This window comes from Notechis scutatus, chromosome 3 (assembly GCF_049901735.1).
Source record: "Notechis scutatus isolate UNSWTSFEM ecotype Mainland chromosome 3, rNotScu1.2, whole genome shotgun sequence".
NCBI classification, from domain to species: domain Eukaryota; kingdom Metazoa; phylum Chordata; class Lepidosauria; order Squamata; family Elapidae; genus Notechis; species Notechis scutatus.
Window position 1 is genome coordinate 172,039,587 of NC_142011.1, and position 25,727 is coordinate 172,065,313.

The 25,727-nt window shown below is 38.7% G+C and overlaps 1 protein-coding gene across 4 annotated transcripts in view; it reads left to right on the plus strand.

The window, feature by feature from the left end:
• CHD7 (chromodomain helicase DNA binding protein 7) overlaps positions 1 to 25,727 on the plus strand; it is a 215,483-nt gene that overhangs the window by 58,895 nt on the left and 130,861 nt on the right. For all 4 annotated transcript variants that reach the window (XM_087961776.1, XM_087961777.1, XM_087961778.1 and 1 more), the window contains exon 3: positions 17,791 to 19,619. In XM_087961776.1, the coding sequence (XP_087817902.1) occupies positions 17,940 to 19,619 (1,680 nt within the window). In that variant the 5' untranslated portion in view covers positions 17,791 to 17,939. The remainder of the gene's footprint in view (positions 1 to 17,790; positions 19,620 to 25,727) is intronic.

A 25,727-nucleotide genomic window follows, 5' to 3' on the forward strand; every position in this document is an offset into this window, starting at 1 on the left:
TTCCTTTCAGGCATAAATTCTGAGCCACAAGGTTATGCCTCCACTATGGGTTGTTGGCTACGGGCATGTATTGTCAAAGGCTATGAACTTCAGGCTCTCCTGATGCCTAGAAGGATTATGGCACGTTCCACAAGAAGCGTGACCACGATGGCAGCATGGGCAACACAGACTTCTGTCAAAGAGATTTGTCGGGCGGTGATGTGATCATCACTGTTGCTGTTCATCAGACACTTATTAGCTGGACACCTTCATTTTTGCTGAGACGGCCTTCGGCAGGCATGTCCTGCAGAGAGTGCATGTGGAAGCGGGGACTCTGGACCAGACAGAATCCCGCCTGTAAGACAGCCAGCATTGGTATGTCCCAATCCTGGATTTCCTCATCGACACAATGGAAAAGGGGTTTTGGACACCCATTCTCAGGGGGTTGATGAAAGAATCCAGTCTCACTCTAAGGACCGTCTGGTCCAGAATTCTGGGGGTGCTACATTTGGATGGAGAAAGACCACAGTATTTACTTCGTCTTCATTTCAACTGGGGACCGTTAGGCAGGGTGGTGTGTCCTCAGAATTTCAACTCATCGTCCCATGAGAATGGGTATATCAGGTAAATACAACGCCCCTCCTGATGGATAATGTCGCCACCAAGCCCATATCAATCATCCAGGGAGCACTCCAGGACTCTCAAGCGAGAGTTGGAAAAATTAGGTCTCTGGGCAGAGAAGCATCTTCTTTCCATCAGAGCGAAACACATCTCAGGGACAACGAACGTACAGGTAGGCTGGCTCAACAGGACCACAGTCAAGCATTTGGAGTGGCGCCTGCATCCAGACTGTTAAGGGAACTGTGAGAACAGTTCGGGACTCCATTCCTGGACCTGTTCGCTACCCCATCAAACAGCCAGTGCTAAGGTTTTACTCCAGATTTGCAACACCGAGGGCAGAGAGGACCAATGCACTCGGCATTCCATGACCTTGAGGCTCTTATACACCTTTCCCCCTCTTCCCTTGATTACAGGGGTAATTGGGAAGGTGCTGACAGAGAAGACAGAGGTATTACTACTAGCTCCCCACTGGCCCAGACGACTGTGATTCACAGATCTGGTCAATCTGTCCGTAACCAGGCCCTGGAGGATCCCACAGGACAGGATATCCTTCATTCAGGGGGCGCTAGTCCACCCAGAGCCTCAATGGCTCCAACTGACCGTATGTCATTTAAGTGGAGAATTCTGAGACAGAGCAAGCTCTCTACCAGGGTAATCCGGATGATCCAGGCCTGCAGGAGGCTATCAGCTAACAGAATCTATGACTTGACTTGGAAGACCTTCTGTAGTTGGTGCTCCAAGTGCAACATTGATCCCACTTCCATTTCAGTAGCCCAGATCCTGGAATTCCTTCAGGACAGGCTGGACAAGGGCCTGTTCCCTAACACTATATGCAGGTAAGTGGCGGCTCTGTCGTTGGTGTTGTCATGTGGGGATCTGTAATCCCTGGCGCAGCATCCTATCATGTGCAACTTCATCAAAAGAGCAACCAACTTAAAATCTCCAGTGGTTCACAGGTTCCCCACCTGGGGCTTACCCAAGGTCCTGCAGGCACTCTCCTTGGTGCCCTTTGAGCCATTGCGGGCAGCCAGCCTGTGCTTCCTTACCTGCAAGGTAGCCTTTCTAGTGGCTATTACCTTGGCCAGATGAATTTCGAAGCTGGTGGCCCTCTCCATAAGGGAGGACCTGTGTGCATTCCATTCAAACAGGGTGGTCCTGCAGTTGGATCTCTCCTTTCTTCCCAAGGTTAATTCTTTGTTTCAAAGGGCACAGGAAATCATTTTGCCAGACTTCTGCCCGGGCCCGACCCATGCCCTGGAAAAGAAGTGGCACACCTTGGATGTCAGGAGGGTCCTGTGCATTTACATCAAAAGAATAGCTCCTTTCCGGAAAATAGAATCCCTATTCATGTCATTTCAGCCATCTGCGCTGGGCAACAAGGTTACGGCATCGTCTGTGGGTCGGTGGATACAGGCATGCATTGAGAAAGGATATGAGCTTCATGCTCTTCTGTTGCCTTGGCGAGTGATGGCCCACTCAATCCACAATGACTGCATGGGTGACACAGGCCTCTCTCGAAGAAGTCTGTAGGGCAGCGACTTGGTCTTCACTTTCCTCGTTCATCAGGCACTACAAGCTGGACACTTTCACTTTGGCTGAAGTGGCCTTTGGCAGATGGATTCTTCAGAAGGTGCACATGGTCCTGGAGAGTCCTGATCAGATCACCACCCACTCTTAGAACAAGCCAGCTTTGGTATGTCCCATTCTTTGGATTCTCTGCTCAGCACACTGGAGAAGGGGTGTTGGTCTTATCTCATACGCTCCTTCTAGGTGTGCTGAGAGAGAATCCAACCCCACCCTGGTGACTATCTGGTCCAGAGTCCAGGAGTAAACAAAAAGATTAGTAATGCATCAAGCCAATAGCTGCGCCTTCATCAAAACTGGGGCACAGTCAAGAGAGGCGTGGCTACCAACTTTAAAAGGACTCAGTCTCTGTGCAGAAAGGCGAAGTTAACCCATTCTTTGGATTCTCTCTAAGCACAGTTTCCTTTTAAAATCATCCTATATATAGACTATAGTCTAAACCTCAGTTTAGAGTATGAACAACCACGGAAAAACAGAATAATTACAATGGCTGAAAATGTAAAAGGTACTTTTAAACTTCAGCTGCTGCCATAATGATAAACAAGCATTGCAGCAAGGTATAATAACTTCAAACTGTTATTCTCATTTTTTTTGAGAAGTGGGTAACCACAGGTCCTGTTACATAGTTTAAAGTCTTAAAATATGATTGATTAGGTAAAAGTCTTTCTAAATAGTATTGATGAAAACATATAAACAAAGCCCACAATTCTGCTTGTACATTGTATATGGTCTGTGCAGTTTGTAGACCCCATCAATTCCTCTAAAGCAGGGGTGTGAAACTCGCGGCGTCATGGTGTCATTTGGCGTATTGCAGTTTTTTCCCACTTCACTAAACTGGGTGTGGGCGTGGCCAGCGTGTGATGCATCCATCCCACAGCCACAAGTTCGACAACCCTGTTCTAAAGTGTTAACTGTGGTATTTGGCAACATATGCATAAACAAAATAAAAATTTACCCACCTCTCTTTTTAGGAGTAAATATCATTCCCAGATAACTTTGGCAGATAGTTCATCCTGCAACATTATTTCTGTCTTCCTTTTATTAAGTTCACCGCTGGTGTCCTGACACCGTTCTCCACCGTCGCCATTCTGCTCCTCACTGTCGCTGCCATGGGCCAGACAGGGACCCTAAAATGCCCAAGTCTGTTCTAGACAAGATGGTATAAGAATCATACCTCCAGTCTGCAAGTGTTATTTTTTCTTCTCTGTTGGTGAGATACAAATAAATTGCTGTAGAGTATGAAGTGGGATTTGTGGGCAGCTCCTACCCAGATGGAACAAGATAAAATGCCTACAGATCCTTTATGGTATTATCTATCCTATTATTGTAAGAAATATCCTTTGAGAATGTTCCAAAACTTCAGCTAGTGTAAAGACTGGCAGGCTGTTTTCTAATATAAACTTCATTGACCATAGAACATCTGTCTTGCATTATCTGGATAGTTCCTATTTTGTTTCCAGTTAGGCAGAATTACACACGTGGTTTCTTTCCTATAATTCCTCAAATTGCTTGAACATAACATTAAAATGCTGTTTGCTTCTATACAGTAATCTCTTAATTAAAGATGAGCGTATCTATTTGTCACAAGAAGTATCTGAACTAGATGGCAAAGTCCACCATAGATGAAAGCAGCAAATTGATTTCCCTCATTCAGCCAGAAATGAAAGGCATGAGGTTTCATAGAAGCATAGAAGCAGCCTGACTCTTCCACAAGCATGAAACTTCATGGACTGAATATAAAAGTATAAGGGGTTGGGGGGCAGAACTTACATCAAATAATGTTCCCTGGGCAGCAAACCTTAAATACCCATGTCACTTAGTGAGAAGAATTGGAAGTAAAGAAATTGAGTTAGTCATTTTGATCCTTCAAAAATTGCTTACTATATACCATGCCCAGAGAGAGGACTCTGTGTGCCACCTCTGGCACACGTGCCATAGGTTCACCATCATGGCTATATACTATGATGCTTATGAAATGGTAAATTAGAGAGTTGGGAAAGAAAAGTTCCCATTGTTTTTTTTAATGAGCTTAAGATCTTTATTTTCTTCCTAAAAGCTATGCAAGTTATCAACACGTTATTAGGAGTGTGCAAAGATGATACATAGGAGCCTTTTCTTAATTTGTTTACATAAGAACCTGTATTTTTAGTGTTCTGCTATTTATAATTCTGAAGTTTTTAATATTAATATCTGGCCTCCAGCTGGTGTTATTTAGTGCTACATCAATTTGCAATAAGAGCTATCTTATGCCAGGGCTGCCTAACGTGTATTACTAAAATCAGGCTGGGTCTGGTAAAGTGGTAGCCATTTTGGAAATATGTATAGTGGAGTTTGGGGTATGGCAGGGGTGTGAGTGAGGCCTTTGTTATCCAGGAACCCTTTACTCTTTCAGGGGCACTGCATTGCAGGTTGGGCTATAGGGATCAGTTGGGAGTATTGGCATTGTACCAGCCCCCCCCCCCCCATTCATAGCCACCTTCCTGCCGGAGCTCTTTGACACCATTTTGGGGTTGGCAATAAAATTTCCCAAATAGGGGAGTTTACTATGCCTTCTCAAATCTAAGATGATTTGGGAGTTTATGGCCACCATGATGGCCATGAGCCTATCGGAGTTCTTCCAGAGCCTGAGACAGGACAGGCATCACATTCTGGTTATGTGATCTGAAATTGGGGAAGCTGTTGGCGTCTCCCTTGCCATGGTCTCCATGGGATTCTCTTTGCCTCTTATTCACTGCAGGGAGGCTAAACCTATTAGATTGGTGATTGATGGACCTGGATAGATGTCAGAGTAGGCTGGGGGTTGTTCCTGTTAGTTTGTTGCATGATCCATCGGAAACCTTGATTGCCTATAATAGAATAAGGGGGTGGCATAAAGTTATTGGATCATGCTTTTGTGTTTGTGAAAAAATAGAAATAATCATGGGGTATGGCAGTTGTAATTCGAACAGTATTGTATGTCATTAGATTAAGCGTTGCTAGTACTAGTATAAATAGTGCTGCAAGGTTTCCCTGCTTGGACACAAGATCACTAGTTATCAGAAAGTACTGTGATTGCTCCCTGGTGATTGTGTACAAAAGTCACTTTTTGGAACAGTTACTTTTTATTTTAGAAGATGATGATTTGGCCATTTCAGGAATGGTCTGGTGACTTTCTGGAAGTAAATCTACAACAGGAAGTGCTTTGTGTTCCAGACACCTTTTTGTGTTGCTAATTCTTTACTTATGTTATCCAGGAATCAAAAATTTTAATTGATAATACACAGGCAGTCTTTAATGTAAGACTGGTTCTTAAGTTAAATTGCCACATTTCCACCATGATTGCATTTGGTTGCTTGGCATTTATGGTTGCAGCAATCCACAGTCACAAAATAAATTTGTGATGTTTTTTGCCATTTTCCAACATCCACTGGATAAAATGGATTTGAACTTGACCATATGATTCTTTTAAGGGCCACATGATTACTTAACAACTGTTGTAAAAACTAAACTTAAGACCTTAATGATTTATGCCCCAAATTCCAGGCTCAATTGCGATTGTAAATTAAGTACTACCTGTAGTGTTGTATGTAGAGAAAGGTTTGGCAGTACTACAATACCAGAAGAAAAATAGTGCCTTTTTCCTTGTCTCTTCCTCCTTATAGCATAACATTGAATGTCTTGTCTGTCTGTCTGTTGTTCTTTTTTTTAAAAAAAAAATCTATCTCAGCAGGTGGCAACACCTGGCCCTACCTTATCTACACATAACTTACTTAGAATTTAGATGTAAGAATTCCTCGAAATGTTCTCTCTATGAAAGATAGAAAGATGACAATATATTGCAGACCAGACAAGAAACACAACCAGTTGATCTAATTCTACTAATTCAGTTACTTTATTGTATGGCTAAATCAAGAGACTCTTGCAAGCCTGGTAGTACAAATCTCCCACTACCCTTTTTCAGCCTGAGAATTTGGGGAATCTCTTTATATGCCTATTATACAGCAGGTCATTCCCACACACCATTACAGTTGTTGTCAATATAACTGCATGTAATTATCTGGAGATAGATCTGAATTAAAGACATCTGTCCCTTTGAACACAAATAAAATTATTCAATTAGTTTTCAAGAGTTGTTCTTTTGCATAAGACAGCAATTCAGGCTCCCGGTCTCTCTCTCTCTATATATCTATCTATCTATCTATCTATCTATCTATCTATCTATCTATCTATCTATCTATCTATCAACTATCTATCTATGCTGTTTGACACCTAAAGACTTTCACTCACAATGAAAATAAGACAAGTACAGTAATAATCCTCAAAAAATAAGATAGTGAGAATAATAAACCAGATAGGAGTTTTTACTCTCCCTTATCAAAGGCCTGGGCTAAGGTTCCATTTTTGTGCACTAAATTAATAGGTATAATTAAATTTTTCTTTTGGCTTTTTTGTTTAAATTCTTGAAATATTGTATAAAACATAGGGATATAAAATTTTTTGTACCAACAAATTTCTCAGATACTTGAATGTTTGCATAATATTATTTTAACAGATTTTGTGTTTGCTAGCAGAAACAATGTTATTATGCAGCAGCAGCCAATAAAGCTAATGCAATCCTAAATTGTATTAATAGAGGGATGCAATCAAGATCAAGGGAAGTACTAATACCACTCTATAAAGCCTTAGTAAGACCACACCTAGAGTACTGCATCTAGTTTTGTTCACCACATTATAAAAAGGATGTTGAGTCTCTAGAACTAAAGTACAGAGAAGAGCAACCAGGATGGTTAAGGGACTGGAGGCTAAAACATACAATGAATGATTGCAGGAACTGGGCGTGGTTAGTCTAGTAAAGAGAAGGACCAGGGGAGACAGGATAGCAGTCTTCCAATATTTGAGGGGCTGCCACAGGGAGGAAGAGGTCAAGCTATTTTCTAAAGCGCCTGTAGGCCAGACAAGGAATAATGGATGGAAACTGAACAAGGAGAGATTTAATCTGGAAATAAGGATAAACTTTCTGACAGTGAGAACAATCAACCAATGGAACAGCTTGCCCTCGGAAGTTGTGGGAGCGCCATCACTTGAGACTTTCAAGAAGAGATTGGACTGCCATTTGTCAGAAATGTTATAGGGTCTCCCGCTTGGGCGGGGGGTTGGACTAGATGACCTACAAGGTCCCTTCCAACTCTGATTATCTGTATCTGTTATTACATATGCAAGAATGTTATTTGTCAGTTAAAGTGTCCCTGCTATAAGTAGCTACAAAAACAAATAAAAAATAATATACATATATCCAATATTTTAAATAAGTTGTAATATCAAAACAAAAAGAAAGTAAAAATAAAATAAGATAATGCATAGAAAAAAAACTTAAAACAATGAGCTTGCTAAATTGAAATAAATTACCTAAATTTATATTTATTTAATAATTTATAATCATGAATTAAATTATTCATTAAATATGGATAATATTGACTTATAAAATCTATGTCAAAAGAAAGCATGTTATGACATTCTTTGATTAGTAGAAAAAACACTATATTCAGAAATTATTAAACAAAACTATAATGATTATATTATACATTTCTTGCATCTGGTGTTCAATATTTGGAAAATAATACTTTTCTGGTCTCTTAATATAATTGATTGTCTCTTCTTCATTTTCTTTATAACCAATATTTCTAAGAAAGAGTCATATTCCATAATTTTGGGATATAATTCGAGATGCCGTTAACTTGGACAACATTTACCCATATATCTCTGACATGTTACAGGCATTCTTCCAAAAGAAACCAGTAGCATGCATGACTAAATGAGTTTATGGACTTTCACATTTCTTACGTCACCACTAACAAAACTTACAGTCCATATTTTTGAAAGATTAATTTGGATGTACTGATGTTCAATTATTTGATATGCCTTGTTCAATTATTTGTCCAATTATAAATAATGTGTCAATCATTTTGACATTAATGTTTTCCAATTTCTAACATAATTTTAGTTGTTTTCAGACATAGACTACTCTAAAAATGATAGCTTTTCATACTCGAGGCTGCTGGCACATCTAGTTTAATTCTAATTGAGAAATCAAAAGTTATTTATATTGCCACCGATTAGTGTATTAGGCAAAGAAAAGTCTAATTGCAGTAGTTGATTTCAGATTAATTTATTTAAAATAGATTCTGCCTCTAGTTTCCAATAAAACATTACACCACTTATGTTTAAAATATTTTTTTCATAATGTTCAATATTCATGAGGCTCAGAGTTATAATCCTGTCTGTGTCCTAATAGGGTCCAAATATATCTAGCTGCACATAAACCAGAAAAATTCAAAATGTTAATAATTGCCATAATTTTAAGATATGTGTAATAACTTTCCAAAAAGAGCCCATACAGGTTGATAATCAGTTAAATTCAAGTAAATGTGATCTGTTCTTGTTGAAATTTTGTTTTCTTAAATTGTGTTTGGACTAAATAATTTATTTAAATTGACATTTCTTTCATGAAAATCATTTTATTTATTTTGATATTTTAACACGTATTTACTAACTGAAATTCTGGAATTTATTATGTTCAAAATAAATCATTTTATTCTATGTGGGATGAATTTCTGCATACTAGGATGCTAAAGTTTTGAAAAGATGATTTGAAGGAAATTAGATCATATCAGTCCTTTGAATTGAATCTTCAATATAAAGGATCAAATCACATGTTGCAAATCACTTTGGAGAGATTTGAAAGAGGTTCAGTGATTCAGTTTTCCAATTTTTTGGTCATTATTAAAATTTCTTTCCATATGTGAATAAAGGGAGAGGGAGTGTCATAGCCTCTTTGATGCTGATATACATAATGAGCTAACTCTCATTATGCACTCAGCCTCCTGTAAACAATGTCATGCAAGCAAGCCTGTCTGTTCAGGAAACAAAATGGTCAAGAATGGTTTCTCCTTGAGGTTTTGGATATAAATATGAACTTTACACGTTTTTATTTTTAAAATAAAGAACTTCCTGCATTGGATCACAGTTTCTGTGTAGGGTCTTTGCCTCATAATTTGGAAGGTTCCCCCCCGCAAAAAAAACACAAATTTGTGGTGGAAAAACCCAAATGTTCTTTAAATTCAGCTAAAGAAACCCAAATGTTCTTTAGCTGAATTTTTGCAGGGTTAGTGCCCTTTAAAAAGTCCAAGATTTTTCTACTTTTTATCCTATTCTGCCAAAAAATGAAATACTTGAAGGCATTTTGATAGGCTACGAATGAATGTTTTAAAATCATCTTGAAATTGAATCTTGTTACCATAATGTTTCAAATTTGAATACTGCTATAGCAGATCTCAAAATTGAACTGTATTTTGGTTTTCACATGTTTCACATGTTTTCACATGGTTTTCAAATGATTGACAGAGCAGTCAGATGTTAGTCCCAAATAGTTAATTTTTACCAGGTGCCTTATAACTAGCATTTTAGTGGCAGATTTTAAAGGCATTGGAGAGGCATCTTAGGTAATGTATATAATATTTTAGTTTTAGAAACATTTTAACATTTAACTATTGTAATGTATAGCTATAGAATCATAAAATTGTTAGGAGAGATTTAGATCATCAGATCCATCCAACTCTCAGTGCAGAAATACAGATTAAAGCACCCTATACCAGGAGTGTCAGACTCACAGCATCGCAGGGTCACGTGACATATCGGGACTTTTTCCCCCTTCGCTAAACTAGGCATAGCCAGCATGTGACATATCCGGCCTGCAGGCTGGAAATTTGACAATCCTGCCCTACACAGAAATTTGTCTAGCTATCACTTGAATATTTAATGGATTGATATTTCCCATGATTTGGACATTAAATTTCTGTTGTTTCATCCCATTGGTATCAGGTGCCTGCCTATGCACAAAAATCAACTATTATCAGCACCTGGTTAGATTTGTATAAGGATTAACAACAAGGTGGGTTTAGTTCATTTGTGGCTACATAGGGGTTCTAGGCTGGTTCCTCTTTTCTTTTACCCCTAGGTTCTGTCATTGCTTCTCCTACAATTGGCATGCTTTGCAACCATATCACACTGCTGACTCATAGTTATTTTGCAAACAACAACTATTCAAAGATTTTTTCACAAGTAACACTGTCAAATTAAGTGTCCTCAATCCAATACTGTTAGCCCTCCTAGGTAAACTGCACAGGAAAAACAACTAGATAAGATAATTCTACGTTATTGTAAGACTACATTAACAGTCTCTTGAAAGTCTGAAGATACAAACTTCCTGCCGCAATTTTTAATCTCCTGATCAATTAGGACAGGTTCTTCCTGAAGTTTCTGCCTCTAATCATTAATCCATTGATGGCTCTTGTTGGATGGCATCTCTTCCCCATGTCCCTCAAGATCATTCACATATTCCATTACATATACTGTTGCATTTGGTTTCTATAGTGAAGTGAAGAGATCTTTGTAGATGTCTTTGTTATATTTTATCCTCTAATTTATCAAGTTTATTCAACATTTTACTATAGTATTAATCATTCCATCCAGTTTTGGAGTTGAATGTGTGGTTTTGTGACATTTGTAAATCTGATAAATGCCTCCACACTTTTTTTTTTTCAAATCATTAACAAAAACATTTGAACAGCAGAGTATCCACAACTGATCCTTGGAACATCCCACTCAACAGTTCTCTCCAGTGTTGAGAAACCATCGATGAATAGTTTTTGATTGTGATTTTTCAGCAACCTATGTAATCCACTATTGTTAACTAGTCCTCATCTAGCTATTTTGCTAGTCTTCATTTAATGTGGTACTTTGTCAAATGATTATACTGAAATGAAGATAGATTATTTCTAAATAATTCCCATAGTCTAACTTATCTGAAGTGACATTTTATATATTTCATAGATTTACTTCATAGATTTATATACCCATCTCAAATAAATTACTCTGAGTAGTTACAACATTAAACACAAATAAAAAAAATATTTTAAATCATAGCAGGTTATGTAACCATAAACAGCAATCAATATAACCAGGAGATAGGCTTCCCTCATGCATCTGAGTCCCAGACTCGATTACAGAACCACATCTTCAGAGCCTTCAGGAAGTCCTACAGAGATAGATCCAATCTGATTTTGAAAGGGATGATATTTCAGAGTACGAGCACCATGACAGAAAAAGCTTTCTTCCTAGGCCCCATCATTCCTTGTGGACAGGATCAGAAACCTATCTGCCTGACCAGATACAATGGGTAATAACAACTGAGGAGAAATGATCCTGCCCCAGTAACCTGCCCCAAACCATAGTTTTAAGCTATCAGCACCTCAAATTGCACTCTGAAGCATACTGGTAGCCTGTGCAGCTTACTGAGCAATGGTTTCATGTATACTTGGAAAAAATGACACCATTAAAACTACCTGTGCCACACATTCTGCACCAATTACAACTTCCCAATGCTCCTCAAGGGTATTGTTGTATAGAGTATGTTACAATAGTCCAATCTAGAGGTCATTAGGATGTTGACAGTGAGTAGGGCCTCCCAATTCAGGAATAAATACAAGTGGCACACAAACCATGGGACCCCCTTGCTTCTTGAACAGGAGTTGTTCATCCAGGAGGATCCCCAAATAGCTCACTGATTCTGCCTGAAGCAGTGGATCCTCATCCAGGACCAAACATGGCAAGAACCAGGAGGTCCAAAAACTAAAAGCTACTTGGTCTTGCTAGGGTTATGCCAAAGCGTGTTGCACCCAATCCAGGCCCCCACAGCCTCCAGACACCAAGACAGAACCTCTGTAACAACATTTAAGCTTCCAGGGGTGACTGATTATCATTAGCATATTGATGACACCTCACTCCAAACTACTGGCAGTTTCATGTAGATGTTAACGGGAGACAACAAAGCACTGATGCTGTGGCATCCCACAATGTGGACTGAACTTCTTCCCCCATCAACACTGGCTAGGCTCAATCCCGGGGGAATGAGGAGAATCAGCACAGTGCCACTTGTCTGCAACTCTCACAGCCAGTTCAGAATGATACTATGATTGATAGTATGGAAAGCTGCTGAGAGGTGAAGAAGAGCCAGAATGGATACATCACCCCATCCTGCCAGAGACCATAAAAAACTGTGTTGAATGCTATCTTGTTCCCAAGATAACCTGAGCCCTGACTGAAAGGGATGTAGATGATCTGCTTGCTCCAGAGTCCTCTACAGTTGTAGCACAATCACCTTCTCTATAATCTTTATTAAAAAGGGAAGATTAGAAAGTGGACAAAAATGGTCCAAGATAGTTGGGTCTAGCAATGGCCTCTTGAGAGGCAGACAAATGATTCCTTCCTTAAAGAGATGGTGGAAACACCCCCTCCCTCAAACAGGACTTATCCACTGCCAGAAGCCAACCACATGTCTTTTCCAGGCAGCCTTGACAATCAGGATAGATATGGATCTTACACAGAAAAGGCTGAACTAACAATTACAAGTTTCCTATCCACTCTCTCATGCCCAACAGGTTCAAACTCTCTGTGATGACTCAGAGTGTAACACAAACGTAACAAAATCCAAAACATAAATACATAAATCCAACTTGGCCCCACTGTTCAATAATCCTCAGTTGGAGATAAAATGTACTCAAAAATAGTCTTCAAAAGAAAGCAATACAGTCCGAACTTAATGAGCAGATAGAGGTGAAATAAAAAACCAAACAAACTACAGTGATGAAATTTCCACAACGCACCAGGATAAGTAATTAACCAAATTCAAGGAGATAACAAGGAACAGTCTGTTGGAAGGACGCCAACCAAGATAACTTCAGCCCAAAATAACACACACTTTGCTTCTGGCAACGCTGTGTTGTAATTGTCTCCCTTATATACTAGTCTCCCCAGGATCATGGCCGCTTCCTCTCTTGTAAGCCAAGTTGTTGCCTTCTCTGTTTCTCTCTGCATGTTCTAGGATGCAGAGGGGATGGGACTGGTTCTTCCTCTGTCCAGCCGGCCTCTGCCCTTCCCCAGTCTCCTCCACAACCTCCGGAGTCGCACCTTCATTCCCTATCGGTTGTTCCTTCTCTCCCTCAGAGTCCAACTCTACCAAGGGCATGACACTCTCTCCACATTATTGAGCAAGACTTGCATCAAGACCCAAGTCCAACTTGGAGTGAATCTGATCTTTATCTATTCTGTACGTTGCATATTATTCATAGTAGCCCTGTAAGCCCCAAACCAGGGCTCGCCAACCTTTTGGACCTCAGGGACCACCAAACTCATATTTTTAAATCCTACAGACCACTAACATGAATTTTGACTCAAGGTGGCTTGCTGACGTTTGTGGAAGAGAGATAGATCCGATCTAACCTTGGAGGGCTGCGGTGATGTTTCCTCCCTCCCTCCCCCCCTCTCTCTCTCATACACACACACACGTCCCTCACACACTCCACCCCCTCCAAGACAGCCACATTCCTCACCTGCTTTTAAGCTCCATTCTCGGTGGGGGGGAGACAGAGACAGTATTCTGTGATCCAAATAAAGAATGATCGATTGGAAGGAAAATGGGGTGGGGGATTTTCTTGCAGAGTTTTTTTTAGGATTTTCCCAAGGTCTCTGTCTGCAGAGATCCTGGGAAAATCCCAAAAAAGACTCTACAAGAAAATCCCCCACCCCTTTTTCCTATCATTCTTTACTATCTCCAGCTCAGTTCTCGGGGCGGGGGGAGAGAGAGGGAAAGAGAGAGAGACATACTGACTTTTGGCTTCATGCAAGGAAAGCAGCAGAAGCAGCAGAAATCTTTCTTTCTCTCTCGCAAACTCTGCCAGAAATGAGTCTTTGCTGGCACAGCCTCTTGGAGCAGGATGCCTTGCAGGGTCCCAAAGATTCATTTGTTGCTTTTCTTACGTGCAGCAAAAAGCAGAAAGAAGTGGAAAGAAGCCCAGTGGCCAGGCAAGACCTCCGACCTCTGCCCTTTCCCCCTTACTACTTCATGTTATTTGCAATGCAAGCAACGCAAGCTGTGTTCCTGTGGGCCATGTGGGTAGCACAGCCTTGTGTTCCCGCGCAGCCTGCAGGGTGCTTCGGGAGTAACATTTCTCTGCGGACCACCAAAATTTTCTCACGGACCACCAGTGGACCGTAGCCTGCTGGTTGGCGACCACTGCCCCAAACCACTTCCAATCAGGAAGGAGTTCATTTGAAACTGGGCAGCTGGGCAGCTGTCTGTGGATACTGCCACAAAGTAGGCCTTAATAGTGGCTTTATTCCATGTAATCTCCATGTAAACCAGGAGCAGTTTTGAAAACCCTGCAAAATCAAGTCCTATCAGCTTCTTCATCCTAGTGACCAGAGGTGGTATTCAGCTGGTTCTGACCAGTTCTGGAGAACTGGTAGAGGAAATTTTGAGTAGTTTGGAGATACCACCTCTGACTGGAGATTTTACAGTATCCTTCCCCTGCCACGCCCACCAAGCCACGCCCACAGAACCGGTAATAAAAAGATTTGAATCTCACCACTGCTAGTGACTATACCAGTCTTGTTTAAACCATACAGCAGACTCTCTGGAATAACCCCCAAGTTCCTTCTGGAACCTAATCAGACACACTAGTCACCTAATTAACTAAGTAATTAACTAAATATTTGACTAACATTTATGTAGCAAGATTTATCTTTGATAAATTCAATTCTGATAATTAGCCCATTGTTTTCAAGATATTTAACAGACTGTTCTCTGCTCGACAGCAGCATCAGAGTAGGTACTCTATAGTTTTTAAAAATTAGAATCATCTTCTATCTTCAAATCATTTATCACTTCTGTAGGATTTGCGACATTATATCAAGTTCTTCAACATTCTAATATATTCATGTGATCAAGGAGTTTAAAACATTCAAAGTTGTGTTTCCTGAACATGTTTATATCAGTTTCAAACATTGGTCCTTCTCCCTGATTCTGTTTTCACTTTTCTTATTATAGTTCAAAATTGTACCAAGAAGTAAGCATGCCTTTTCTTTGTTACCTATTAGCATTTTGCCATTTCTATAGAGCAGTTGGTATTTTTTCTTTTTTGTTGTTCTTAGTATCCTTTGCTACCCTTGGCTCATTTTGAGCTTTAGTTTTTATTGAATTATCACCCAGCAACATATCATGAAACTGCAACATATTGATAATAACACAGAAAATAACAGTATCTGCAACAGGTTATACCAAAAGGAAGAACAACAACCCACCTGAATTTAATAGTAGTAATCCTGTTAAAGCACAATCTTAATTTCTCCCAGCCTGTAATTCCCAACAACCTTCTTGTGGCAACTAATCTTAATTTGTCTTGCAATACACAGCAGCGCCCCTTTGAATGATCAATCATCCATTTGGAAAACTTCAGGTTTTTGGCGGGGTCATAGAATGACAATCAGTCTCAGCATAACCACAGGAGATGGCACTATTGATAATTCATTGTTGAGTGTTTCCTCTGTACTTTCTTCTTTGGAACTGGTTGTGCAGATGACACGGGGCTGCTTGAAGTAACAGGAGCAGGTTGGCAGACTGCCTGCACAGCTGTTCCACATGTCACTTTTAAGCCTGCCCATCTGCCAATTGTTCTGGAACCCCCACTATAGTAGATGGAATCCATTGTGATAAGCATGCACAAAGTCCAGTGTATGAAACAAGCATAACTTCAGTGATTCAGTTCAAGAATCCCTAAAGTCTTTCAAGAAGTGAATTGTGAATCTCTGACTTCTTTGCAATTATGCTTTTAATATTTTCTTTAGAAGCCCCCACCAATTTTTACCTCCTTTTGCTATTACTCTTCTACCATGGGATCCTACTTATTTTATTTATTTATATATTAATACTATAAGATTCAGAAATACAAAAGAAAATAGTAGGAAAGATGGGGGAAATGAAGGATAAGGACATACATACACATTCAATTCTCAGTCCTTGTCTTATCACAATTTAATGCTGGCTAAAAATTAGAAATCTAGAAAAAGTGACTAACAACCTGTGCTCTCATTTATGACTGTCATTTCACATCTGCAATATGTGATTCAATTAGGATGCTTGATAGCAGGCTTACATTTATGACTGCTTGCAGTGTCCTGTGGTCACATGATAAAAATCTGACCTTTTTTTGCAGATTTCTGGCAAAAACCATTGGGAAAGCTCGATTTGCTTGAGGACTGTGTGATTTGCGTAACATGGTGTTTTGCTTAACAACTGCCATAAACATTGTCATAAAATTGAATCTGACTCAACTTGCAATCACAACAACGTAATGATGGAAATTCTGATCCAAATTTTGATTGTAATTTGAGGACTATTTTTACATACATTTTGATATGCAATAAAATGTAGCAGTGTTTATTAGCTGAATTCTGAGCAAAGCAATACTTTTAATTTAATGGGAAGAAAAAAAAACATAAATTTTCCAGGTCTTTCCCTGCTGTGCTTTTATAGCAGTATAGGGCTGTAGCTGAGACTGCTGCCAAGCCTGTACCTGATAATTCAATTCTGATAATCCTTTGTTTAAATATGATTTTTATTAAAAGAAATATTTATGTAAGATTAAAAAACTATGGAAAGGAAAAATAGAAAACATACTAAAGAATTAAAAGAAAAGTGAATAGTAACAAAAGAAAAAAGAAAAAGAAAGATATATAAAGAAGTTACTTTTAACTTTCTTCAGAGCAGCTATAAACTAGTAAATTTAGACTTTTGGTAAAGGAAAGGGACTAGCACCGTATAATATATTTCTTGTCTCCTTTATTTTCAGACTATAAGTTTTTGTTTCTTTTGGACTTCCTATGCCAATAATTTTCTTTTAATCAAATGAATTATTTGATCACACTTAGGTACAATTTTCCTAGTTATATAGATGTGGAGTTGCAAATCAGAAGATTATAGTTTAAAGGTTTCCTTTGCTGAAAATGTTAAACAATCTTGAATCCTTGAATGTGAACTTTGATAGATGACCAAAGACAAGGTGCAGTTTCTCAGCCTCAGTTCTCTATATCTATAATATGGGAATAATAATTCTTGATTTATTTTTAATTGGTAGGATTATGCATGGTAATACTTGAAAGTACTAAATTAGTAGTATTAAACTTTAGTACTATATTACTAAAGCCAGTATTTGCTTGCAATTTAGTTATTTATCAGATCGGATTTACATGTTAGTCAAATGACCAATAAATTGAGGGAAATATATATTGGGGGAACCTAACCCAATCTGGCACTTGCCAGATAAGTTTTTAGTTTACTGTAATATTTACTTAGGCTTTCTCTTTTACCAGATTACATAGCTCAGGAATATACAGTAAAGACATGTTGTTAGTAACTAGAGCATTTTCAGGATTTTGTTCAGCAGATGGGCTGTTTGCTTATATTCATGTATTATACTGCCTGCTGTGCGGCTGCTTCAGCTGTTTGTTGTGTTCTTTTGTTCTGTCCAGGAATGGAAGATAAGAAAGTATAGGTAGTGGATTAATGTAAGATTACTGTTTCCTGCCTTTCAAATTTTTTATATAATAAATTTACCTACTTGGGTAAACAAAAATATTAAAAGCTTCCATGTGGCATTAATATAAAAGTCTGCTATCTGTAATTATGACTTTTGGCTTTTTATTTTCAACCTATTTTTGTATTTTTTTTTTTAGGATTGGTAACAAGCTGCCTGACACTCCATGGTCCACAAAATTAAGGAAATATGGAATGACATTAAGGCATTTGGTTGAGGACTAAGGCTCTGAAGACAAACATCTTGGTGAGGTGAATACAAACTAGCATTCTAGTTATAAGACACTGCATGCTAAAACAAAAGATGGCAGATCCAGGAATGATGAGTCTTTTTGGAGAAGATGGGAATATTTTCAGTGAAGGACTGGAAAGCCTAGGTGATTGCGGATATCCTGAAAATTCAGTAAACTCTATGGGGCAACAAATGCCTATTGATCAAGGATTTCCTTCACTACAGTCATCCCTTCATCATCCTACAACCAGTCAAAATCAAGCAAAGTTGACCCACTTCGATCACTATAATCAGTATGAGCAACAGAAAATGCATTTAATGGATCAGCCCAACAGAATGATGAGCAGTGCACCTGGCAATGGCATAGCATCTCCTCATTCACAATATCACAATCCTCCAGTTCCTCATGGTGGAGGCACTGGTAGTCAGATGGGAGTCTATCCTGGTATGCAGAATGAAAGACATGGACAACCCTTTGTAGATGGCAGCTCTATGTGGGGGCCAAGGGCAGTACATGTGCCAGACCAGATACGAGCACCATACCAGCAGCAGCAACCACCGCCTGCCCAGCCACCATCAACACCATCGGGACCACAGGGACAGGGACATCCTCAGCATATGCAGCAGTTGGGAAATTACATGGCTCGTGGTGACTTTTCAATACAGCAGCACGGTCAATCCCAGCAACAGAGGATAAATCAGTTTTCTCAAAGCCAGGAAGGTCTTAATCAGGGAAATCCTTTTATTACCACCTCAGGACCTGGCCACATGTCTCATGTGCCCCAACAGAATCCAAGCATTGGGCCTTCTTTACGACATTCAGTGCAACAATTTCATCATCATCCCCCCACAGCTCTCCATGGAGAATCAGTAGCCCACAGTCCCAGATTCTCTCCCAATCCTCCTCAACAGGGTGCCGTTAGGCCACAAACACTTAATTTTAGTTCTCGGGGCCAGACAGTACCTTCACCTACTATAAACAGCTCAGGGCAGTATTCTCGTTATCCTTACAGCAACCTAAATCAGGGATTAGTAAACAATACAGGGATGAATCAAAATTTAGGCCTTACAAATAACACTCCAATGAATCAGTCTGTACCAAGGTACCCAAATGCCGTAGGGTTTCCATCTAACAGTAGTCAAGGACTAATACACCAGCAGCCCCTTCACCCTAGTGGCTCACTTAACCAAATGAACACTCAAGCTATGCACCCATCACAGCCTCAGGGAACTTATGCTTCTCCACCTCCCATGTCACCTATGAAAGCAATGAGTAACCCAGCAGGTACTCCTCCACCACAGGTCAGACCTGGTAGTGCTGGAATACCAATGGAAGTTGGCAGTTATCCAAATATACCCCATCCTCAGCCATCTCACCAGCCATCTAGTGCCATGGGAATCGGACAGAGGAGTATGGGCCCTCGGAATATACAACAGAATCGTCCATTCATGGGTATGTCTTCAGCACCACGAGAAATGGGTGGTCACATGAGACCAAACGGTTGTCCAGGTGTTAGCCTGGCTGATCCACAAGCAATACAAGAACGATTAATATCTGGTCAGCAGCATCCCAGTCAGTCATCTTTTCAACAGCAAATGCCAACATGTCCTCCCATGCAGCCTCATACAGGAATTCATCATCAGTCTTCACCGCCGCCACCACATTCTCACCATCAGCCTTGGGCACAGCTTCACCAATCACCACAGAACACACCGCAAAAAGTGCCTGTCCTTCAGGTAGGGAATGTATTGAATAAAATTTAACTTGGTGGACCATTTTCAAAATAATCCTATTAATTTGTGATGATATTTTGTTTGTCTTTTATGGGGAATTGCATATACATTAGTGAATTCAATAATTTATTTTGATTGTGAACAAAATTAAGTTAAAATCATATGTATTTAACAATAACATATTTTTACCCAAATGATTTTTTGCATATTGTTTCTAAATATTTTACTTTTCAAGCCTAAGTGAAAAAACTGTCTACTATGTGTTTTTTTTTAAGTTATTATTTTGGCTGAAGATGGTCCAGTCATATTTCATATACTTCTTAAGGTGATAAATGATAAGGAGAAATATCAGATATGAGGGGGAAAGAGAATAATACATTGAATAGGGAAGGGAATGATGACAAACCAGATTAAGGAATGAATTCCCTGCATCAAGGGATACAAGATTTCGAACGTCTAATATTTGGGATAAGATATATAATGCATAACTTTAGAGAATGTAAGCCTTGCTCAAGACCTGTAAAAAAAAAAAATTCCACGCCTTCTGAGTAACTGAAAAAGCTACTCAGACTCAAACCTGCTTTTATTCTGAGACTATAATATAATTTAATGTCACTAAGGATTGATATTAATTTGACTATTTGTTTGAAACATTTATGTTTTGCCTTCAACCTGGAAGATCTATAAATATTTTGTAATATAATAATTACTCAGATTATCATTATTAGGTTTACAAACTAAAAATAAATACATATTTCCCTGATAATAAAACCAGGTCTTATTTTTTTGGGGGGGGGATGTCTTACCCGCTTACCTTAGAACCACTGTAGCGACACCTCCCACCTGATACCTGTCGTGCCACTGCCCGACTACTTCTGTGGTTGCTTGCGGCCAGATGCCATGTAGTTCATTCTGCAGCTCGTGCAACCTGTCTCCAAGCTGTAAACTATCCAAACTATCTCTGAGCTGTTTGTCAGCTGATTAAAACAGTTTTAACTCTGGAGGATTTCCTTTTTTTTTTTTCAGGAAATAATGTTTTAAAAAGCTACCATCAGTTATCCTTTTCCTTTTGGCTAAACTCCTTTAAGTGACTCCCAACCATTTCCATTTGACTGCACTTTCTTTCACTCTTGCATCCCTTCTGAAAAGACAGAAAAGAATGCGAGCCAAGTATGTGAATGGTATGCTGCAGCTTGTGGCAGGAGGCTTTATGGTGCATTGCACTAATGCCACCACTCATGGCAGGAGGCTGCATGGTGCATTGTGCTGCCACGAGGCTCATTGCATCAGTGCCACTGCTCACATCAGGATGCAGCATGGCATGTGCCATTGCACGCATGAGTGGCGGCACTGGCGCCCATGAGCCTCGCTCATGGTGTCCTGTCACAAGTGGCAGCACTGGCACAACTTGCCATATAACCTCCTGCCATGAGCGGTAACATACTATATGCATACTTTGTTCATATTCTTTTCTGACCTCTCAGAAGGGACGCACGAATGAAAGAATGTACAGTCAAGTGGAAATGGTTGGAGTGTACTTAGAGGAGTTTAGTTGAAAGCTGATGTTATTAAAATATTATTTTCTCAAAAAAAGTCCTATAGAAGTTAAAACTGTTTTAATCAGCTGAAAAACAGTTCGGAGACAGTTTATATCGCGGAGACAGCTTGTACGGGCTGTGTGATGAGCCATGCAGCATCTGGCTATGAGCAGCTGCAGAAGAACTTGGGCAGCAGCACAACAGTTGTCTGGGCATGGGAACCTAGCTGTGGCAGTCCTAAGGTAAGAGGGTACGGCGTGCATGGCAAGCTCCATCCTACCATCCTGCCCTAGCTCAAGTTTTTTTTTCAAAAAAGTTTTTAATTTTTTAATTTTTACACATCTCTTTACGTGGGCAACGTGGTTCCAGATTGTAACACTTGTACATAATCATATTTTCATTTCCACCAATCTTATATAATATCATCTCATATCATTATCCTTTTAACTTATCTTTAAATAAATTTCCATTTCATATTTCAATTCATTAATTCAATATCAATATAATTTCATCTAGATATAGATTCCCAGTTCTTTATCCCCTATTATTTTCGTTTTTAGCTTACCACCTATTTTATTTAACATTACACATCATTCTTATCCTTAATTTTCTATAAGCCAATTATATAATAAACAATCTAAAAAAAGCAAAAATAAAACAAAACCAATACATTTAGGATCCACATGGTATATCCCTTCAATCTATCTAATTTAATAATTCATTCCCCAACTTTAGACATATTAACATTAAATAATCAACTGTATATTTTAAAACATATATATTTTAAGATATTTCCCCCCCTAAAATCGCTAGAATGACTTCCTAATATAACTCATTTCATCTTCACTTTTCTTTTAATCATTAATAATCATATTTTCCCTTTCTACTTAGCCAAAATTTATATATTTTAATACATTTCACTTTTCTTATAGTCATTAATAATCATATTTTTCTTCCTTACCCCTTATCCAAAATTTATCTATATATTTTAATACATTTCCATTCCCCTGTTTGATCCTTTAATATAAGGGTTCATAACAGCATAATTCATATACAGTTTTATATATATATAGTTATATAATCCTAAAATGATTTCCAGCAAGTTTTAAACTAAATGCCAATATACATTCCCATGTGGTATCCCCCTTGTACAATCCCTCTACCCTTATCTCTAAATCTCATAACTTTATCATTCCTTTTAATTTTGGCTAGGTTTCCCTTTTCTAAATTTCCCCAATCTTTCTTCTTTTTTCCTTCTGGTTTTATTTTTATTTCCCTCTGCTTGTCAGCCATGTCCCCCCCCCCTTTTTTTTTCAGTTCTCTTTTTTGGAGTTTCTTCTTGTACATTCCCTTCTTCTTGATCTTGGGTGTCTTTTTTTTTTATTTGCTATCTCTGTTGTTAATATCTCTGATTTAAGTCCTTTTATGTCTATTGACAATGGTCCTTGTTCTTCATTTTCATCAAGGCTGTTATTTTGCTCTTTTAATTCGTCCTCTCTGAGTTTCCTTTGTTCTTCTGCGAGCTGTGACACCATTACTTTACTCAGCATTATCTCCACCAGTCTCATTTTTTCTTTAAACATCTCTCTCACAGTTTGGAGCTCCGACTTAAATTCTTTGCTTATTTCTTCAGTCTATTAAGTTATTCTTTATTTTATTAAAGGTCAAGTTTTTCTGTTATAGTCCTTGTCAAAAGTCTCCATTTATCTCACTTTCTTTTTCTTCTGTTTTCTTGTCACAATCAACCTCCAACAATCCCAAAGTATTGCATTCTTTTATATTTTACTGTAACCCCCCCTCCTTTTTTATAAGCTTCCGGGGATCTTGTTTATATAACCAATAATTTTTCTTAGAAACATAAAAGAAGGAAATCTTTAACCCTTCTCTGGTGCACTATATCACTTTCTTCTTAGAATTCTTTTATTTTAAATCACTTTTCCGTAGTATTAATATTAAATTTTATCAATTCCAAATAAGTCCAGCATTTTATCTAATGCCTGGTTAATGTCCAATTCTGTATGTTGTTCCAAATTTAGTCTCTAATTATAAATAATTATTTTATTTCCATTTTTTTCTTTACCTTATATTTTCATCTTATTTCTCGTTCGCTGCTACCACTCTTCCAAATGAGGGCTCCTTCTTTCCTTTTTCAAAAAGAATGTTCTAAGTCTTTTATCCAGTTACACCCCGCTCACCACTTTCACTCTCCAACACAAAACTTGTGTCCCGGCAGCTTCCCGTCTTCAGGGCAGCCATTAAAGATTGCCGCTTCTTCCTGTCTTCTAGGGGAGTTTACCAAGCCAGGGAGGGGGGATGTGGCTCCCCTCAACTCAGCTGGTGGTCTCCCCCTCTTCCCCGACCCCTACAAGGTGGGTCAGATGGATCCGGTCCTTTAAGGACCCCTCCAACAGGCTAAGCACGGATCAAAGCCCCGCATGATCATGGTCTCTGATCTTGACAAGAACCTCCCCGCCCTAGCTCAAATTTTATGCATGCACCTCACCCCACCTTGTACAACCAGATGCTGGGTGGGGCTTAACTAAGGCTTATTTTGGGGGTGGGGCTTAGGTACATGAAAATTGGGATAGGACTTGTTTTCGGGGTAGGTTGTATTTTGGGGGAAGCACGGTAACACAGGAAAGGTGAGAAAAGACGGTGAAAATAAGTTGAAATAAGATGCAACCTTACTCATGAGGGTTTCATTATTTTTATGATAGAAATGGGCTACTCAGAATTAACAGCCCAGCCTATGCCAAAAACTCACCAGGCAACAGAATCACCTTAATGCATCTGCTGCTTTTCGTCATGTTGGCCAGTCCTGATGTCTTATGATATGTTGAAAATTTCAGGTTATTTCTCTATAATCAGTGGCTATTCTTTGGAGCTCTGTTTAAGAAAGTTGTCTCAAATTTTACATCTCATGGGACTAATTATAAAACTTATTTGTTAACTACAAAAATTTGCCTTCTAAAACAGGGAAATTATGCATGGACTAAAATGAATTCCCATAGTTGTTTCAGATACATGATTTATATACATGAACTGAGATACATTTAGCTTAAGAATTATACCTGTTTAAAGATTTCTAGTAAAGGTCTAGTATCTCCTAAAGCAATCTGTTCCACTGTTGAATAGCTCTTACCATCAGATAATAGCAAATTGAAAGCTTCCCCCTTATAATTCAGCTTGTTATATCTTGTCTTTTCCTCTGGAATACCTCTGAATATTTCTTCTCTCATCTTTTCATGTTATAGATCTTCAGATACTTGAACATCATTATTATGTCTCCTTGCAGATATTCTCCAGGCTAAACATTCCCAGTTCTTTCTATTCCTCATATGGTTTTCCTTTATACCCCTCATTAGCATGGCCATTTTTTCTAGAATTTCTACAATTTGAATATGTCTAGAAAAAAATGACCAACCTGATGAGGGGTATAAAGGAAAACCATACGAGGACTACAATGCCCAGAACTAGGCGCAGTATTCTAGCTGTAGTAAGACCAATGCGAGAGAAAGAGGAATTAAGATTTTTCTTGATCTTGATCTATACTTCTGTTTATTCCATCTAGGATGACTTTTTTTTTGTAGTTACAGCTACCCATTATAATGACCGTTCAATCTTTGATGTAAAGCTTTGAAATTAATCTTGCTGTTTTTTGTTTCTTATTTCAACTTTTCAAGATGCTCTTGAATCATGACTCTTCTAAATTCTTTGCAAACCACCTATGTTTGTGTTATTTACAAATTTGATAAAGTCATTTAGAAATACATTGAATGATACCTGATATATTTATTTATTTATTTATTTATTTATTTTATTTATTTTATTTTTTATTTATTTATTTGATTTGCCAATTGTTTACAAGATAATAAGTATAAATGTATACATAGTTGTGAATACATGAAATGGTTACATATAAGAAAAATAAAAGAATAAGAGAAACAATAGGACAGGGACGGTAGGCACGTTGGTGCGCTTATGCACGCCCCCTACAGACCTCTTAGGAAAGGGGTGAGGTCAATAGTAGACAGTCTAAGGTTAAAGTTTTTGGGGTTTGGGGAAGAAACTACAGAGTCGGGTAGAGTATTCCAGACATTGACCACTCTATTGCTGAAGTCGTATTTCCTGCAATCAAGTTTGGTGCGGTTTACTTTGAGTTTGTATCTATTGTGTGCTCTTGTGTTGATATGGTTGAAGCTGAAGTATTCATTGACAGGTAGGACATTGCAATGTATGATTTTGTATACCATGCTTAAGTCAGACTGAAGACGGCGTAATTCAAGGTTTTCTAGTTCTAGAATTTCAAGTCTGGTGGCATAAGGTATTCTACAGCGAGTAGAGGAGTGGAGAACTCTTCTTGTGAAATATTTCTGGACTTTCTCAATTGTGCTAATATATACCATCTGATACTTCAATTTGCAGAGGTATTGATGTATACTGGTTGGGTATGATTGTTCAGCCAACTCTATATCCTTCTAACAACAGCATAATCCATTACCATTACTAGAATCTCATGGAAAGTTTCTTGAATGCTTTGCTGAAGACATGGTGTTTCTACTGTTAAGTAAAC